The sequence below is a fragment of the Arachis duranensis genome, chromosome 5, assembly GCF_000817695.3.
Source record: "Arachis duranensis cultivar V14167 chromosome 5, aradu.V14167.gnm2.J7QH, whole genome shotgun sequence".
Taxonomy (NCBI): Eukaryota; Viridiplantae; Streptophyta; class Magnoliopsida; order Fabales; family Fabaceae; genus Arachis; species Arachis duranensis.
In genome coordinates, this window is record NC_029776.3 from 54218626 (window position 1) to 54239596 (window position 20971).

Below are 20971 nucleotides of genomic sequence, written 5' to 3' on the forward strand. Positions count from 1 at the left end.
ACGCTAGAAGCGTGGTAGGCCTGTCGGTTCCAAAGACAAAAATCCTCGAAAGAGAAAAGAGGTAAATAATATTCCTGTTGAAAAAGACATAGTAAAGACACTTGTAGTTATCCAAAGTTATGATATAACGCCAGAAGACGTTCAGGTACCTGAAAATAGTGAAAATGACGAGATCTCGATAAATTATGTCTTTACAGGAGAAAAATAGGACCAAAATAGGACAACTGTCAATGAAATATTTGCATATAATGTGGCATTAAATATCATGCATGAAAGTAAGGATCTTGAGCCAAGTTCAGTCGAAGAACGTCGACAAAGGAATTATTGGCCAAAATGGAAAGAAGCCATAAAGGCTAAATTAGACTCACTTGCTAAACGTGAAGTCTTTGGACCTGTAGTCCGTACACCAGAAGATGTAAAACCTTTTGGATATAGGTGGGTATTTGTGAGAAAACGAAATGAGAAAAATGAAGTTGTGCGCTATAAAGCCCGACTTGTGGCACAAGATTTTTCACAAAGGCTCGGTATAGATTATGAAGAAACGTATTCCCCTATAGTGGATGCGATAACATTGCGTTATTTGGTTAGTTTATCTGCATATCATAAACTGCATATGCATTTAATGAATGTGGTAACAGCCTACTTATACGGCTCATTAGATCGGGATATCTATATGAAAGTCCCTGAAGGACTAAAGATATCTAAACCACCCAATGAATATTCGCAAGGGTTATACTCAGTCAAATTGCAAAGATCTTTATATGGTCTAAAGCAATCTGGACGAATGTGGTATAATCGTCTTACTGAGTATCTGGCCAAAAATGGATTTAAGAATGATGATGTCTGTCCCTGTGTTTTCATAAAGAAAATTACATCTGGATTCATTATTATTGCTGTGTACGTTGATGATTTAAATATCATTGGGACTCCCGAAGAGATTCCAACAATTATAAAAACTCTAAAAAAAGAGTTTGAAATGAAAGATCTTGGAAGGACTAAATTCTGTCTCGACCTGCAGATCGAGCATATAAAAAATGGGATCTTTATTCATCAAACAACATACAGAGAAAAGATCTTGAAGAGATTTTATATGGATAAGTCACATCCATTAAGTACCCCAATGATCGTAAGGTCTTTGGATGTGAAAAAGGATCAATTCCATCCTAAAGAAGAGAATGAAGATATCATTGGTCCTGAAGTACCATATCTTAGTGCCATTGGAGCGCTAATGTATCTTACTAATAATACATGACCCGATATATCATTTGCTGTGAATTTACTAGCAAGGTATAGTTCCTCTCCAACCAGAAGACATTGGATTGGAATCAAGCAAATCTTTCGATATCTTCATGGAACGGTTGATATGGTATTGTTTTATCCCTATGGATCCAAGTCACAACTAGTTGGCTATGCAGATGCCGGATACTTGTCTGATCCACATAAAGGGAGATCTAAAATAGGATACCTATTCACATATGGTGGTACAGCTATATCATGGAGGTCCACAAAACAGACGATAGTAGCAACCTCCTCTAATCATGCTGAAATACTGGCGATTCATGAAGCTAGTCGTGAGTGTTTTTGGCTGAGGAGTCTGATTCAATATATTCTGTCATCATGTGGACTGATTGATCATAAGATAGCTCCAATTGTCCTATTTGAAGATAATACAGCATGCATTGCTCAACTTAAAGGCGGATACATTAAAGGTGATAGAACAAAGCATATTTCTCCCAAATTCTTTTTCACTCATGACCTTCAAAATCGAGGGACAATCGATGTCTAACAGATCCGCTCAAGTGACAATCTGGAAGATTTATTTACAAAGTCACTCCCAAAATCCTCCTTTGAAAGATTGGTACATGAGATTAGGATGCACCGATTTTGAGACATTAAATGATGTCGGCAAGAGGGGGAGACTGTACTCTTTTTTCCTTGGTCAGGTTTTTTTCTCATTGGGTTTTTCTTGACAAGGTTTTTAATGACGCAGTCCCCATCACAAAGGATATTGTACTCTTTTTCCTTCACTAAGGTTTTTTTCATAGGATTTTTCTTTAGTAAGGTTTTAATGAGGCAATAATCTTAAATGGGCATCCAAGGGGAGTGTTGTGATAAGAACGAACAACGTGGATGCCCATTCCCATGTAAAACTCACATTTTCAAAGAAGGAATGATATTAAATGCATGTTGAAATTAATCTCCCAATATATGTATAAATAGAGGTCTTTGCCTCTGAGAGAAATACAAGCACACAAATAATTAACAAATGAAATTCTCTCTCTCTTTACTTTTAATACTTCTTTCTATCTTTATATATATATACACATTACAACATATAATTTTAATGTATATATATAAATCATTATTGAGCTAATTATATTAATGCTAGAGTCTTCTATTTATACATCTTTATTTTATATTTAATATATCTTTTATTTATTTTACAACAGTTTCTTAATTTTTTCTAGCTTCGGAGAATAAAGTATAATTTTTAATTTTTTAATATTTTATTTTTTATTTTTTTCTCTTATCAATAAAATGTAGAGTATGACGAAAAATGACAGTTTATTCTTTTAAGTAAAAAAAATTGAAAGAATTTAATTCCTACAAAAAATGTAATTATTACCATTAAAGTGATAATTAATTTAATCAAAATATTAGCTTATTGGATGTGTTTGTGAAACACGTTGGAGAGGATAAATATGCATTTCAGTGCTTTGAATGATGTTTTTTGGTGTTTGGCAACTTTTCTTTTCTGAACGCCAACGTGATTCTGCATCCCAAAAGCTCGTTCACTAGAAGCAAGAAATTATAGCTTCTACTTTTGCTCAGCATACGTTTAGGTTTGTGACTAGTTGTTATTGGTTTTTCTATAATTTTTTTTAATAAATACTGAGAATATTAAAATAATTATTCTAATTTTTGTGCACTGTTTATTATTTTAATTTTTTATAATATGTATTATTGTTTTTATTAGAAATGATAAATTAAATAAAAAATTAATTATAAATAATAATAATAAAAATATAACTTGTAAAAAATTAGAACCTAAAATAATAATAATTTAATATTATATTTTTTTGTAATTAATTATTTATTTAGAAGTGATTTTAACTAATATTATTCAAATAATATTTATTTTATCAAAATCAATTTTAATAAAAATTGCCAAACATAAATCATGTTGGTACAAACTCGCTTCTACCCAAAATCAATTCTACAAAATTACTTCCATTCAAACTCCAGTTTACCAATCCAAACACACACTAGATAATTAGTTACATGAGTTGATTCGATTATAATTAAATAATTATATAATTTTTAATAAATATTTTTTATTTTATTTTTTATTAAATTGATTATTATTTGTTATTTTAATAATTTATACTTATTATATTATTCAAGTATGTGTAATAACTATGAGATTTATTTATCCGAACTTGTTATTAGTCTGATTGAACTTGATAAATAGAAAGTATTATTTCAGGTTTTTTATTTCTAAAAAATAAAGGTATAAATTTTCAATTTTAATTTTGTAAAAAATAAATAAATTAAAATGCTCAATAAAAAAAGTGTTCAAGTAAAAGTTAAAGAATAAAAGTAAACAATCAAGCAATAAAAAAAATGACAATAGTATTAGGTATGTTATATGGTAAAAAAGAAGCACAAATACACAATATATAGTGAAAAACTTCTTAGCTTAGTGGTTGTCAGGTTCCTCATCATTTTTTTAACTCTAGATTTGAATCCCAGCAGAGGCAAGTTTCTAAAATTTGCTCAAATTTGCTGCTGATGTCATCAATATGCAAGTTAATCAAGTCTTGACCAAAGTTGCGAGAATAGGATCGGTCAATAAACCAATAAAATTACTAGTTCAATAATTTATTGATTCGATCAGAGTTTAATTGGAGTTCAATCGGTTTAACTAAATATTAAACAAAATTATTAAAAATTTATATATAATTTTAGGTATATAAATTTAATAATTTCTAACTTAATAAATTTAAAATTTCACATAATAACTTATCCATAATTTAATATTAGAAGTTCACAAACAACTTCAAACATCAAAGTTTATAATTAAACAACAAAAACGCACATAATGACAAATACATAATATTTTACTATCAAAAGAAACAATTACTAACAAATTCTCAACTAATCAAAAGTGCAACTCATCACAAATCATAATTATCATTAGGTGTTCCAATATCTCTATCATAAACAGGTAATCCAAAGCCACCATCTTCAGAAGTACCATCAAAAGAAGTTGTATTTGAAGAATCAGCAACATCAGGCAAATCCACATCAACTTCCATATCTCCTCCATCTAATAAAATAAAATAAAAAACCAAGAAAAATCAAAGTTATAACTTTGCGACATACATCTGTAGTAAATAAAACAAGTTTTGCTATTTCAATCACCTTTAGGATATGAAGGCATAGTATTATCTGTGTAAATTAAATTTTCAATGCCTTCAATGTCTCCATTAGTAAATTCAGGATCATCTTCATCTGCTATTACCCAAAAATCTATCGTGTCGATACTTTGAAAGTCAATTGGATCATAATTCTTCTTCTTGCAATGCAATCTAGATTGAAGGCGTAGATTATAAGTCACATAAATAATGTCACTTAGCCTTTGATGCTCTATTCGGTTCCTCCTCTTTGAATAGATTTGTTCAAAGAGGCTCCAATTCCTCTCACATCCAGATGATAAAGATGTTTGATGAAGAAGACGAATCGCCATTTTATGCAAATTAGGAGCACTCCCACCATGTAGCCTCCACCGTTCACCGACCAAGATATGAAAGTCAAACATCAATTATCATTCAATATTTTAAAAACCTTCAAAGTAAATTGAACATAGAAATATAATAACTTACCAGGTTCAAGTCTCTTTATCGCTTTCAAAGCACTTTCCCTTCCAAAACTTTTCGATCTCGATACAACTGTATCTCTTTTATTGCGGCAACTGAGTCATCGCAAAAGGTGTCAATATCAAATAAATCAAGTAAAGACATCAAAATATTTGCCTTTTCAACAAAACCCTCACTATAGAAGAAACCTGGATTCAAAAAGTAAGCTGCTGCATAGAGGTCACATTTCAAATGCTTATCCCACCGCATTTTCAAGATACTTGTATAAGATGTGTATGTAGCTTTCTATTTCTAAATATTGCCAAGTTGGATCAGATTTACCTCTAGAAGAACCAGTTTGAGAATCTTGAGCAGCATTATCTTGTAGCTGTGAATTACTTTGTGATTCATCCATCTGTAACATACAACAAACAATTACTAAACAAGCAAACAATAGCCTCAGCAACAAAATCATGAATAAATAACAAATAAATCAAAATCATGAATCCAGTAAAAAAAATAAATCAGAAAATCATGAACAAAAAATCAGAAATAACAAATAAATCTATTCCAGCAAATAATAACCACAAAAAATCCAGCTAATCAGCAAATCAATTACTAACAAATAACAACTATTATCAAAATCAACTGCCCTAAACTGGCAAGCAGACACCGGGGAGATGGCTACAAAGTGAAAAACTGTAAACCAAGGAGGATTACTTACCGACGGGGAGGAGGAAGGCGAGCAACGGCGACGACAGAGAAAGCGACTGATACGAAAAAATTGACTCCGCATAAACTACCAGCAAGTATACCGGGTCGCATCAAGTAGTAAAACTCACAAGAGTGAGGTCGATCCCACAGGGATTGATGGATCAAGCAATTTTAGTTGAGTGATGAGTCTAGTCAAGCTAATATTTGGAAGAGTTTGGTGAAATTAAATGAGCAGAAAGTAAATTCACAAAGTAAAACAACAAAAATGTAAGGTGCTGGAAAATATAAATGCTGGAAAGTAAAGGACTAGTGAATTAAATGCTGAAAAGTAAATGAGCAGAAGCTTAAAGTGCAAGAAACTTAAATAAGCTGAATCTTAAATTGCGAGAATTGTAAATAACTTGAATCTTAAATAACAAGAAATAAAAGGCACAAATGTAAATGGCAATAGACATTAAATTGCATGAAACGTAAATTGGGATTTGGGTGCTGGGAATCAAGAAAGCAGTAAACAATTGCAATTGAAGTGAATTCAGAGTAATCTAAATTGAAGAAAATCAAAGAGAACGATTCACTATGGATTGGAGATATCATAATCCATCATGAATCAAATGGGTCTCAACTTCCTTCTCAATCATATGAGTAGATCTATGGCGGATTGAAATTGATTGGATCCCAATTCCTTGGCAATCCAATCTCTCTAATCACAATCAATCGTGCCAATTTCTTGATCTAATTGTCATGAGAAGAGGTTAAGCTTGTTCTCTCATCCATATGCCACACAGACTCTCAAGACCAGTGACGGATCCAAAAAATTTTTTCAATGGGGGCAAAATAATAAAATAATAATTCAAAATAATAACAAATAATTTAGAATTCCATTCTTCTAGGTTTCATATTTTGAAAAGATTGAATAATCTTTTCATTGTCAATACAATCAAATGTTTCTTTCTATGTATGTCACTAAACAATCATTTAAAAATTCATCTCCCATACGGTTACGAAGTCGACTCTTTATGATGTTCATAGCAGAAAAAGTTCTTTCAACTGATGCAGTTGCTATAGGCAAAACAAAAGCCAACTTTAAAAGAAGAAACACTAATGGATAAACAATATTCTTTCGAGTCTCAACCAACTTCTGAGAAAGAGCACCAATTCCATTTAAGTCCGAGAAATGATCATCAGAACGCACATCTAGTATGAAGTTCTCAAGTTGACTGTCAAGTGCCAAAAGTTGAGTGGAAGAAAATTCTAATGGATAGAATTGAGCTAACTGGATCAACTTCTCCTTATCAAATGCAAAAAATGAGTGTCTTGGATTCAAACAAGTTATGCAAAGAAGCAATTCAGTATTCACCTCTGTAAAACGATTATTGAGTTCTTGAAGTTGTCTATCAACTACTTGATAGAATATCTCAACTTGAAAATGATGAAATTTGATATCTTTTGAGCTTTTCATCTTGATCTTCCTTGTGACACAAATATATCATCCATGATTGGAACAATAATATCATGTTTGTCACAAAACAGTGAGACTTCATCAAGTAAATGAGACCAACCATCATCTCTTATATTTTGCAATCGTTGCTTAGACACTTTGACTAATGCCATAGCATTTACAATATCTTGATCATTCCTTTGTAATGCCTGAGATAACTCATTAGTAACTCCCAATATATTTTTCATCAAGTGCAAGTTGAAAATAAATTCAAAGGATTGAATGACATTCAATAAATGACATGCTTCAGCTCTTTGTTCTGAATTATTTCCATCTTCCTCAACATATTCAAGAACATTAACCACAGAAGGAAATAAAGAAATTAATCTAAGTATAGTTCCATAGTGTGAATCCCATCTAGTGTCTCCAGCTCTTTTTAAAGCTGTTTCTTGATTCAAACCACGCCCACTAGAAATTTCTCCACTTTTTAATGCTTCAATTGTCTTAGTCATCTGACTATCACGAAGTATATCTCTTCGTTTACACGAAGCTCCAACAACATTGCACAAATTGGTTAACAAATTAAAAAGCAAAGCAATTTTAACTTGTTTTTTTTGCAACCGTTACAAGAGTTAACTGAAGTTGGTGGGCAAAGCAATGTACATAGAAAGCATAAGAATTTTCTTTCAATATCAAAGTTTTCAAACCATTAAATTCTCCTTGCATGTTACTTGCACCATCATATCCTTGTCCACATACTCTTGATAAACTTAAATTATATGTTTCTAATAATGACTCCAATACTAATTTTAGAGATAAAGCATTAGTATTAGAAACATGAACAAGACCAAGAAAATGCTCTCTAACTTGTCCTTCTTTGTTTACATACCTTAAGCAAATTGACATTTGCTCCTTAATGGAAATGTCGCGGGCTTCATCAACCAATACAGCAAATAATTCATCACCAAGATCATCAACAATGACTTTTGTCATTTCCCTTGCGGCAGCTCTTACAATGTCTTTTTGGATTGAGGGTGCTATTAGTTTAAGATTACCACGAGCATTTTTGAAAGTACGATCAATCTCTTCATTATGTTGTGCAAGAAAGTTTAGAAGTTCTAAAAAATTTCCTTGGTTAACAGAATCATCCGTCTCAACATTACCACGAAAGGCCAATCCTTGTCGCAAAAGAAATCTAATACAATCAATTGTTGCTGTCAAGTGAATTTGATAATTCTTTCTAGCTTGCTCAGATTGTTTTTCAATAGCAGCAATGATGTGTTGTTTTGGTCTCATAAGTGCTTCACATTTTCTCCAAGCCTGATTATGAGCACTATCATGAATCCCAACATGAATTTGTAGTCTCTCCTTTTTTTTCCAATTTGAAAAGTCATTAGTTACAAAAGCATAACCACCTTCAGTCTCGGGTTTCATAAGATAACAACAAAGACAAAAAACAGCATCTTTTGATATACTATACTCTAACCAGTTGCCATAGTCATCAAACCAATTAGGATTAAATCTTCGAAAAGAAGAACCATAAGCAGTTTGTGGAAAATCATGAGTCCTTGGTTGACAAAGACCTTTTTGTAAATATGCACATCTAACTTTGTCTCTGTCATTCGGATGATAACTTGAAACCTTTGGTCGTTGTCCTGGATCTGCTATAAGACTCTCTACTTCGAATTCTAAAAACCTCCTTTTATTAGAAGAGGTCGATGAATTATTTTGAGATCCAATCTCCAATGACGAGGTTCTTTTGAAATATTTCTCCATTACTAATAAGATAAAATTATAAATCTAAGTTAATTAATTAATAAAAAATTCACAATTCTACACAAATTAAAAATTATAAATACAAAATTGATATACATATGTCATTTAAATAAATTTTCGAATTCCAACAAAAATAACAACAACTAATATCCCAATCCATTCTAAACTCTTGCGGTGCTGATGCACACCTGATGATGAGACAGAATTGCTATAAGCATGCCTATAAATGCCATCTAAGTCAATGAGGTAATATTACTCATTGAGTCATTGTTCAACATTAGTAGAATAGTAGTCCAGACTCCAGAAACGGAAATTGAGCATATAAACTTATTTCAAAGGCCTTGTAAGGCTGTAATGAAATTTAAACAATACCATATAAACTTATTTCAAAACTCATATAAACAATACCATATAATGAGTCTTTACATATTCTAGTCTTCATTTTTTCCCAACTTAAGCAAGTAGGAAAGACCAAAAGACGCAATCTTTATATATCGAAGAGGAAAAAAAGGAGTATAGTGTAAATGAATAAAATTAAGTGAATAAGTGAATTAACAAACAAATTAATCAAACTAAACTTGCAAAGTTGCAATTACATCAGAACAAATTCAATCACAAATTCACAATTAACAAACCAACTAAATCAATTATCAAAAAAATTAATCCAATTAGCAAATAAGTGAATAAACAAAATTGCAGATTGCTGAATCATGATTCATGAATGTACCAAGAAATAGAATAATTCAAGACTGAATCTGAACATCTGAACTCTAGGAACTAAGAAGCAAAAGTGCAGAACCCAATAGGCGGTAGCGGTGCGGGCGTGCGGCGTTCAGGCGTTCAGCGGCAGCAGGACGAAGACGAAAGGTAGGCGTTCTCTGCTGAAGTCTGAATAGTGAAAACTGAAGAGAGAATAGGAACTCAGATTCGCAGTATTCGAAGAAGAAGAAGAAGAAGAAGAAGAAGAAGAAGAAGAAGGCACAAGGCAGAAGCCAGAAGGGGATGCGGTCATGCAGAGACGCGGCACGGCAGAGCCAGTGACTCTGGACTCTGGAGACACGAGGGCGGAGACGTCAGCAAGGAGAGAACCGTGACACTGTCTGAAACGCAGAGTGGTGGGCTGGTGCCTGGTGGCATGCAACACGGCAACTGGCAGCTGGAGCCTAGAGGGAGGGCTGGAGTAGATGAAGAAGATTAGGGAAAAAGAAGGGTTAGGGATTTAGTTTGAAGTGGGGTTTAGGTCCTGGGGTTAAAACTAATTATATACTGGGGGCAATTTAGACATTTTACTAATAACTACTAAAACATTTTTGGAATTTCACTTAGGGCAGTTGCCCCCACTCCCCAATGAATAAATCCGTCCCTGCTCAAGACCTCAATTCCTCCCGAATAGTATTGGTCAAGAGAATTGTGAAGGATAGAGCTCCAAGTCTAATGCTCATGATTCCCCTTCCAAGGCTCACACAAGCATTCAACAAATTCAAACTTTCTTCTGGAGTGAGTGAATCTCAATCAAAACAGAAAATATCCTATAGCTACACAAGTGGATTGAGAAGAAGAATATGTTCATTCAATCATTAGGATTACAATAGAGCTCTTCCCCTAGTGAAATGGGGGGTTTAGTTCATCATTGCTCAATCCAAACAAAAAGGAAAAGAAAGTATGTAAAGGAAAGAAAAAGTACAAAAGAAAATCTTCTCAGGGTTTCCCAATTAGGGTCCCATGCTGGAAGCCTTCTTTTCTTCTTCAAAATCTTCTCTATTTATACACTTTCCCAATCAATCTTCAAGTCTTGGATGTCGACTTTGGCCTTTGTTGAAGCAAGTTAAGAGTGGCTTTGAGTAATGTTGACATGGGCTTGAGCTAACCAACATTCACAAGCTTGCATGGATGCCATTGAGGAACGTTTGTGGCAACGTTTGTGCACCAACGTTACTACCAATATTGGCCTGGTCACGCGTATGCATCACTCACGCGTGCGCGTCGATGACCAGTTTTTCATGCAATTCTCTTCAAAGCTATCGAAGATGTTGGTGGCAATGTTTGTGGTAAAGTTTGCACACCAACGCTTTCATGGTCACGCGTATGCGTCGCCCACGCGTACGCATCAAAGCTGGATTTTTGCCATTTTGCGCGTGCGCGTCGCCCATGCGTACGCGAGACTTGCTATTTTTCCACTTTCACGCGTACGCATCGTATCAAAATTTTCCAATCTCCAAAGTGAGCTTTTATTGAAGACATTGGTGGTAACGTTGGTTCACCAATGTTCCCACCAACGTTGGGCACCAGTTTTTATGCAACATTGCCAGCAACATTGGTGAGCCAACTTTGGCCACCAATGTTGCTCTTCAAGCCATTGGAACATTGGTGGCAACGTTGGTGAGCCAATTTTGGCCACCAACATTGCTTGCTTGCCCCTTGATCAACGTTTGTGGCAACGTTGGTAAGCCAACTTTGGCCACCAATGTTGCCTTCTCTACTTCTTTCTCACCCTTCTTCTGCTTCTCTTCACCTATCATCAACGAAACAAATGCATTAAAGTATTGCCATAATCACTAGATTTTGCATCATTCATAGCATCAAGTAAATTTTTGCATAAATCTCATGAAAATACACATAATTAACCATGTTTGATTGAATCAAGATATGCATGCAATTCTCATCTAAATACTTAGTTATTGCCTAAGAAATGCATGAAACCTAATGAAAACTAATGAAAAAGGCTTGTGTAACTAGCCTAAGCATCACACACCGGCGAACACAGAGAAGGCGAGCTCGGTAATGACAAGGACACGGTGGGGCTACTGTGGTCAAACCTGTCGCTGCGGTGGCTACGGGATGCGATGGCAGCGGGCTACGGTGGTTATTCGATTGGTGGCTTCTATGGTTCTCACTTCTCAGAGAAGAGAGGAGAGATGTGTTTGTGAAGACCGAAGAAGATGGGTTAATGGGAATCGATTTAGGGTTCAGTACTTCATTTAGCCTTTCTTCTTTCTTTTTATTTAAAAAGGACAAAACGATGCCGCTTTGGAGGGTTTATTTTCAAACCGGAAACCCTCCAAAAAATTGAACAGCTTTGCCGGTTCATCGGTTAACTACCGGTTTTTTGCCAAGTGGTTTATAGGCTTACCCAGACCGGCTAGGTGATCGGTTCCTGGTTAATCCAATTGAATCAGTTGGTCCGGTTTGATTTTCAGAACTATGGTCTTGACCGATTCACACTGATTTGGGAAGTTCAAACCAATTTTGATAAGTTCAAATTGGTTTTGGCCAGTTTTTATCCTTATACTATTAAAATGTTGACCCAGATAGGTTTACGATTTGGTTTACCGAATTTTTTGTTGAACTAATTGGCCCGGGTCAATTTTTACAACTATGCAAGCAAGAATGGTCGTCGCTCATTTTTTTAATTATTTACTTGAATTTAATTTTGATTCACTATTATTGTAGTGTAGTTTTGAACATGCATCTAATTATATAATGTCCAAGTGAAATTCTAACTCGGCTCCTACCCTTTTCATTAAGGACAACATGATCCTTCACGAAGGACAAAACAATCCCTAAAAAAAGCGCCACAGTAGCCACTATCCCTAATCTCTACGAGACAATGCAACTTTTTTATTAGTCTCACTATTATCTGAAAACGAAAATCGCTGATATCTCATGCTAACTTGCTAAGTTGGGCAATAAGTGTCAACATGGAATGGATCGGAATCAATTTATCTCAAAATTTAAATTGGTCAAAATTCTATTTGTCTTTAATTTATTCACTTGGAAAAACAGTGTCGTTTTAATCTCAAATTTTTTTGGATAATGATAAACTTAATTTGTCAATAAATTAATAATTGTATTTGATATCTTTGCATTAAAATATACTAGCAGCTAACTAATAGTACTAAATGAAATATATATAATGTGAAACTAAGCACACAACCAATTTTATTTTTTCACTACTTATTTCTCTCTCGGAAGAATTTGTGAAGGAAGACGTATAACACCCCATTTTTCTACAGAATTTTTTCTCGAAAATTCTGTGATAAGAAAATGATAAATGTCGAGAATAACCTTATCATATATTATAAGGCGGATTTAGGATGGATAAATGAAAAGAAAAGAAAGTGTAATAATAAGTAAAAGTGTGTCCTAAGCCAAAAACCGTACCAAAAATAATGAATTTGATCGCCGAGTTAAATTCATCTCTAAAAATTTTACTATTAGGTTTTCTTAATGAGTTTAGCTTGGTAAAGTATTCTAGATATGATTCGAAGCTGAGATACTCTCGCTATCAATATGGTTTGAAAATAGTAATTTTACAGTTTAATTAATAAATCGTATTCTTCTTTTCTTTAGAAATCCGGCTAAACCAACGAGAAATTATTTTCACCCAAGATTCATGAAGCCATGTAAAACCAAAGTACTTAGCTTAGTTAGAATTAAACTAAGCTTGAACTGAACCAAACTAACTCCACTCTTTCATAATCAAACCGATTTTTCTTTATTGTAGAGTCACAGTTTTCTCTCCCCCACACTATATTTCCACACATCATAAACCTTATTTTTCAACCAGCATGATAAAAAATTGAGAGAAATTACAGTTAAAACTTTGCTCGTCAAGTTAGAGTTTTTCACAAGTTTTCATTCCATGTCTTAGAACTCCCATGTCTTAGAGCTCCTATGTAAGTTTTCACAAATATAAAGCCTCATTACACACTCACACCATCAGAACCTCCACTTATCTTAATCTTTGCTTGTCCCAAATTTTAAAAGCTTCCTCAACTTTTTCTTTTCAAGAGAAAAAAAAATCTTTGTTGCATAATATTGGGTGCAAATAATTTTAAGAGTAAGTGACATGAAAAAAAATGAATCATGATTATTAATTAAGGACAAAAACATGTATAAAGAATTAAAGCTCAAAAAAGAGTTACTCTCTTTTTGTCTTTCTAAACTATGTGCTGCATAGCCTCCACACTAAACTTAGAATAGTTATTTATCTTCAAGCAACAAAAAACAACTGTGATAATGGAATTATAAAATTCATGATTCTCTAGTGCAAGCAAATAAGTGATGCAATAGCTTATTCAAATTGAATAGCCAGAGTGAAGGGAATGCTCTAGAGAGTCCCTAGATGTGACACAAGTACCTGCAAAATTTAAACAAAAATTTAAACAAATCAAAATCATAGCATGCATATTAATCAAACACAAGACCAATACTAAGCCAATACAAGAAACTACTATTCAATAAACTAACGAAGTGATTAGCAATCAAGGTGAAACACCCACTGCAAACAAAGAACAAACTAATTATAAATTCAACCAAATATATAACTATAACAACTAAAACGATGCTTGCATTTAGTGACATCTATAACCAAAGAGATGGCTGCAAATATTAAGTAATAATCAAGCTCAAAGGGTACCATGCAATCCAATAAATGAACCATGCAACATCATTCAACACCAAGTATGCAAAAGTAAACAGAAGATGATTTCTATGGCTAGCCAAAACAACTAATTACCAAAATCATTAACCACTAATCATAGACTAGATTGATGCATATTACTTATACAGGCTAACCAAATAAGGTAAGAATGCACATTTCATAATCATGCAAAATTAATGAAGAGTGATGTACTGTGTCCATGTAATGCATGCATCTTATTGAAACTAATTTAGTTTCTGTCGTTGCCATGCCACGCCAAGAATGTGCCGTGCCACGACAAAAGAAAGTAAGTAATTCTCTTTTTTTTTTTTTGAAATAGTAGTAGCACCAGGTATGAAGTGCCAAGAAGCTCTCGAGGGACGGTAAAGTGTAGTCGCACGTACGTGCATATCATGCGTACACGCAAAATTCCCTTTTTTACCAGGTGTGGAGCGCCAAAGCATTGCCGTTGGACGGAAAATTGAAGTTGCGATACGAGCATGCCATGCGTACGTGCATTTCAGGTTGAAGCCAAACTTGTGCTTACGCACGAAATCCTTTTCTGGCCAAGTCATGTGTACGCACATAGGATGCGTACGCATGAATTCCTGTTTAGTCGTCCAAAATAGCTTGCTGAACTTTCCTTTTCCCTCATACCCATTTCTGAAAAAATAAAGAAAATGGAGGCTATGGAGCTCTACTGTGGATTAACGGTCAAGAAAGGAACTTGGAGCCAAAGCAAGAATAAATGGTTCAGATCTTTGAAGATATTGGAAAAAGGATGAAAGAGAAGATGAAATGTATGAATGCATGATATCTGAATGCTCTGCTACAGTCCCATCTCTCTTCTGCACCGCTGCTGCTATGATTTTGTGAGAAGAAAAAGTCAACAATGTGAAGCAAGCCTTAGGTGGGCTAACTGAACTCATACAAAAAAGAAAAGAACTCTTCGGAGTGAAACCAAGGAGAGAGAATCAGAATCTAAGTTTCATAGAGAGTTTCCCTGTGAAAGTTCAACATTTTAGACAATGTTTCTAGATCAAAGAAACATTCCACCAACATGCGTCATCAGAGAATACTAAAACCGGTTCAACTTATAACTTCAAGACTGTGAATTATCATCTCTTTCATGGTTTATTATTTTATTATTCTGTTTCAATATTTATCTTTCTTTGTTTTCTTGAGTGAAAAAAGGCATAAAGGTAAGGCATTTGAAAAAGTCAAATAGAGAGAAAAGAAAAAGAGAAAAACTTGGAAAGAAAAGCCAAAGTTGATTTCAGATTTCTATTTGTTTGTATTTCTATTTTGCATCTTGTATCTAATGTATCCCTTGCTAAGTTGGGTAAGCACTTAGTGTATTGAGAGTTTAGGATGTTGCCTAGGCAAATCAAGCTTATGTTGAAGTTTGGTTTGTACGAGATAAGATTATGTTGAATCCTAGAAAATTAGTGTCAGTAACACTTGAAAGTATAGTGAAAATTCCACCAACATTGTGGTGGAGACTGGATGTTAGTTGTATTGAATAAAGCAACTGAACCAGGATATATGCTTGTGCCATTTTCTTCTTCTCTGCACTATTTTGTCTCTCTGTGATTTATGAGACAAAACTAAACTGTCTCCTGCATAATCCATCATGCAGACAAATGGAAGCTAAGTTTCATTTCCTAGTTTTAAGGGTTAATCAATCAACTTAAAAGAAGGTCATAAATTCAACCTCCTTTTCTAGGCCATAAAAAACCTTCATATATAAGTAATTATTAACTAATCAAGTTAGATATTAAAACAATACAACATTTATCAGGTGTCAAAATAAGAATTAGAATATAGAAAAAAAAAAAGAAAAAACATATGTTCATGTAATTTTGTTATTTTATTTGTTATTTAAAATAGATTTTTTTTATTGATTGTAAATACAAGATATATAATGCTTTAAATATGCTAAGCATTTTCTTTAAAAAAGGGGTGTTTTTTATTTAGAAATGGATCATTTTGGTAATTGAAGTTACATTGATGAGTTATTTTGGCTCCTATAATGCTTACAAGAAAATTTACCTTCTAATTTCGAAATTGTAACATAATGCTTTTCCATATTTTTTAATTACACATTAATATGTTTTTCTATTTTATTGGTGACATAACCTATTAGTTTTTTATCCTCAATTTATTTTTGAAGACAGAAGTTAGATAAGTTTAATATTGTGATACTAGTCATCTTATCTAATTTCATCGGCATTCAAATTTATTACAAAAATCTAATTAAATTAATCCGATATAATTTAAGTCCTATGAAAAAGATAGAAGTATTCTAAGAGGAATTTCTTTTTTTCTAAAATTCAAATTCAACATCCCTAGCTAAAATACATTGAACACATTGATCAGTCCCATGTGAACCATATCATTTCTAGTAAGGCACTTTGTGCAAGTGGAATAAGCGGACGTTGCCCTTAGTGGTCAAGCACTCAAGCAGAAAATGGAAGGGTTTTCATTTTACTTGTCATATTAAATATCCCCTCATTTTTTTTTTAATGGTTTGATCCGCTCAAATTCAGTGAATGACTTTGTAGTTTGTCCAAGTTTTGAGACATTGACTCAAATCTCCAATTCCTTTTTTTCTCCAATTTTGAAATTTCCACGACACAGTAAAATACTTCTGTCACTTATTAGTTAGAAAATTGTTATGCATACCTTCCTATGAGGTTCATATGTGTAGTATAGTATCAGACTTGAATTATGTGAAGGTTAACGTGATCTTGAATTGTATCTTTTAGTATCAGAGACAATACTGGCAGGTTTAAAACAATGAAATATGCCAAGAAAGATGTATATACATACTTGATATCCCCGCATCCGCGTATGCAAAGATATAAAAGGCATTTTTCGAAACCAAATACCAATAAAAATACAATATTAATGCGAGTCTGTACAGAATTCTTGCCAACTAATCCTTGAATAATTGCAGAGTAACACTACAAAATTATAAACACTGGCAAAATCAACCAGAGCTTTGTCTTGAGTTGCAATCAGTTAATGGCACCTTTGTTCATCTGTTCCCAAACAATAGTGAACCTTCTCACCTATCACCATAAAACAAGACAATAACATCTCAGTGATCTCACGCAGCCTCCAACTCCTGGGTCTCTGGGGATTCCTTGAGAAAGTCAAGGCGAGTCTGCTTGGTTCGCTTGCAACGTGCTAGAGAAAGGAAAGGGTCAATGGGGTTGTCTTAGCTTAGTTTCAAAAGCGATTTCAATTCTCTAAAAAGAAAATTTATGAAGTGATAAAGTAAAAGGGTACACACCCCTTGCATCAATACTTCCATTCCAAGTTCTCACCAAGTACTTTAATGTTGATTACTCTCAATTATCACTTTACAAATCTCTTCACTTTATAGGATTCAAATCCTGAAATCCTGGGGGAAGAAAGGACTAAATAAGATGTTTCAATGTATACCTTCAGTTCTGTTTTGCTTGTTGGATGCAACCACAGAAGACTTCCACTTCTCATATTCACCCTTTTCCATTTGTTTGCGTCTCTTATAACTTGAAAGCTGGACGTACAAAAGATTTTATAATCAACTTCAGCAGCACAAAAGTGAAGACCTCAATAATCATAAGAAATTGGAATGGCTGACTTTGCAGCATAATGTTCAATCATTTATGATAAATGCAAAGGAAATGTATACCATCCTAACAACATATTGGGGAGTAAGGTTATAGAGGAAGAGAGATCAAAAGTCATAACACAGTGGCTTTGCATTTAACCGACCCATAATTATGAGATGACTTCAAATCATTATAAATACTATAATTGAATTGTAATTAGAAGCAGTTAACAATGACTCTACGCCATAAAGAGGGACCGCTACTGAATAGGCAGATGCTCATATAATTAAGATATTGTCACAGACCAATTTGAGAAAGCATATACACCGGAAAAATGTGAGATATCTAAGTGACCAATTTAGCTCTTTATTAGATTTTATTATTGAATTAATTCACCAGCCAGTCTGTTGAATACTATGGTTCTACAATTGGACTTTGGATTTACTTTTGGTAATGACTAATGATGGCTCAACTGTTGCATTAGGCAGTTACTAACTATAACTAAATCATACATTACAGCCAGGCAATATTGGATACAAAGTAATGGACAGTGAGCTATGATAGATGTGTCCCATTGAACTTAGACTTAATGGAAGCATTTCTACAAGGATCAACCCATACATAATAGTGGTGAAGAATTTGCAATCTAGCTCTCTTTGAAACAAAATTAACTCGAAGAGAAATTATTTACTCATTGATAAATCCATATTTTATTGCAGTTTTTGAGTTGAAAAGAGTAGAATTTATCAATTTAACTTGCACTTAATCCTTGTAAATGCATGCTTTTGTGAATTCTCTCCTAATTGAGTTTAATTGAGTAAACATGTTCTTAGGCCTTTAAATTTGTCAAATGAATTTCAATTCTCATTCCATTTGATACATTGATGTGTTTGTTCAAGTTGTTTAAGGTTTAGGAGGCACTCAATTAAGCTCTAATGAGATTATTCATTATTACCTCTGGACCTTCATCAGACAAATAACCACCATCCTCAGGTTTCCTTTTGCTAGGTAAAACATCAAGCAGTTCTGCACAGAAAGGGAGAGAAGCAGCAAAGTAACTACTTATGCAATTTACTATTTGAAGAGAACTGAAGAAAAGTAAAAGCCGAACAAACTGTCTTCAATCAATCCGCTGCTCAAAATGATACAAGATCACCATAGATAAATGAGATGTACCTCGATTTGACTTCACTTCTCTCGGATCCTTCTTCTCTTTAGCAACCCCAAAAACATCATGACACAAGTCCTTCATGGTAGTAGAAACCTGCAGGAGCCATCAACATCAAAACTCAAACCATAATTAATGACATCGTACACAAAAGCTAATACACATATTATATATATAACACTAATCATAGAAACATATAAGCTCACATCACTTACATTAGAAAATTCAGATTCAGATGTACCACAAAGCTCAATCAGCCTAACCTTATCAACTTTAAGCTGCAAAACAAAAGAAAAGGACAAGAAGCAATAACAAATGTTAAACCAAATCTGTAAAATGCATGATATACTACGCTCTACATCACCACAGATCACTTGAAAGCTACCATGTGTTTCTTTGCACATAAATAAAAAGCAACGGCGGTAAACACAGGACGAGTAAAGTCAGCACTTGCACGACGAGACGCTGGCAATGAAGCAGTAAACCGGTCCTTGTAACTAAGGCAAAGAAGAAACAACTAGTCAACACAAACATGCACAAAGACTGAACCACAAGTAACAAAAACTGGTTTTCCATTTGCAAATTTAATCTAAGAAGCATTTTCTCAAACACCTGTCAGGTGCTAGGAAAGCAAGGAACTTACAGCTTGAGCCCCTCCCGAACCAAAGGGATAATCCGAACGCATCCAAACTGAATCGCCAATTCCCTTACATCTAGCTTCATCCTATAATTACAAATTACTCAATTAGTGTTCACCCAAAAAGGGACAAAACCAAAGGGGAAAAAGAAAAAGAGGGAATTAGGATGGGAAAAAACGAACTTGACCCCAAGACCGTTGTGGAGTGAATTGTAGCATCGGATGTAAGCCTTTTCTGATAAGCCGCTGAGCCTCACCGCACAAGATCGATCGAACAGAACCCCGAGTCTGGTACACGCGCTCACACGTTATAAAAACCCATAAACCCACGAATCAGAATCAATCAAAGTGAATAAATAAATAAAAAGAAGGTACCTGGTAGCGGCGATTTCCAAGCAGATGAGAGCTTTGGCAACTTCTCCCTGCAAAAAAATAATTAAAATTAAAATTACAGATTTGATTTTTTTAATGGACATTGAAATGGAATGGAGCTTACGACTCCGATGATGGAGGAATCAAAGAGAACATCGGAGAGGCGACGGAGCTCGGCGGCTTTGCGGACGACAAGTTTAGAGTCAGAGAGCGAAAGCTTCTTTGCTAACTCTGAAAGATCCATTGCTGTTTCAGTTGTGTGTATGTCGGAAAGGGAAATGTGAGGGAGAGGGGGCAAATGGTAATGCTGATGATGGGCACGAAGCAGAGGAGATGGTTTTGCTTTTGCCATATTTTTCTACTCTTTATTATTATTGTTTTCTGTGAATCGGTCTTTTTTTTCGAATCTATTCTGGCGCCCTCTGCTTGCCGAGAATCTGTTTTGGCGCCCTCCTCCATTTTTGCCTTTGCTTTCATTGGCGGCTTTTTTTTTTAGCTAATACTTTAAAGTTTGGTACCATTTAATTTCTCTGTTATATAATTTGTAAAAAAAGATTTATTTTTAAGTATTAAAAATAATAAAAATATGATTGGTTGGTTTTATTTTCAAAATGTATTTTTAATAATTTTAAAATCACAAAACTATATTTTTATTAAATGTACTATTTTAGTTATTTATTTTTTTGTTAAATTAACAATTAATTTTTTATAAAGTATCAATGTGAAATAAATTACTATTTTATTACACTATTTTAGAAAAATTTGTTATCTCTTATATATAGTTGGTTTTATATTTCCTATAATATTATATAACAATAGAAAACATCAATTGAAACAAAAAATCAAAACTAAAATTAATTTTACACCAAACGAATTAATTAATTAATATTAAAATTTATTAATGTTACAATTTTTTCACAATTATTTATTAATAAAATAATGAATAAATAAATATTAAAGTTAAAAAAATTTAAAAGAAAAAG

The 20971-nt window shown here is 33.6% G+C and overlaps 1 protein-coding gene and 1 pseudogene across 1 annotated transcript; both read right to left on the reverse strand.

Moving 5' to 3' along the window:
• Window positions 1–4910: 4910 nt before the first annotated feature.
• Window positions 4911–8787, reverse strand: LOC107489378 (uncharacterized; annotated as a pseudogene).
• An 8295-nt stretch (window positions 8788–17082) lies between these two features.
• On the reverse strand, window positions 17083–20369 carry LOC107489387 (origin of replication complex subunit 6). The gene is made up of 10 exons (XM_016110135.3): window positions 20113–20369; window positions 19992–20038; window positions 19800–19904; window positions 19623–19703; window positions 19365–19476; window positions 19195–19257; window positions 18988–19075; window positions 18767–18837; window positions 17660–17756; window positions 17083–17401 (listed from the first exon to the last, which is right to left on the reverse strand). The coding sequence occupies exons 1-10, from the start codon at window positions 20338–20340 to the stop codon at window positions 17322–17324; spliced, it is 972 nt and encodes a 323-aa protein (XP_015965621.1). The 5' UTR covers window positions 20341–20369; the 3' UTR covers window positions 17083–17321.
• Between the last annotated feature and the right edge of the window lie 602 nt (window positions 20370–20971).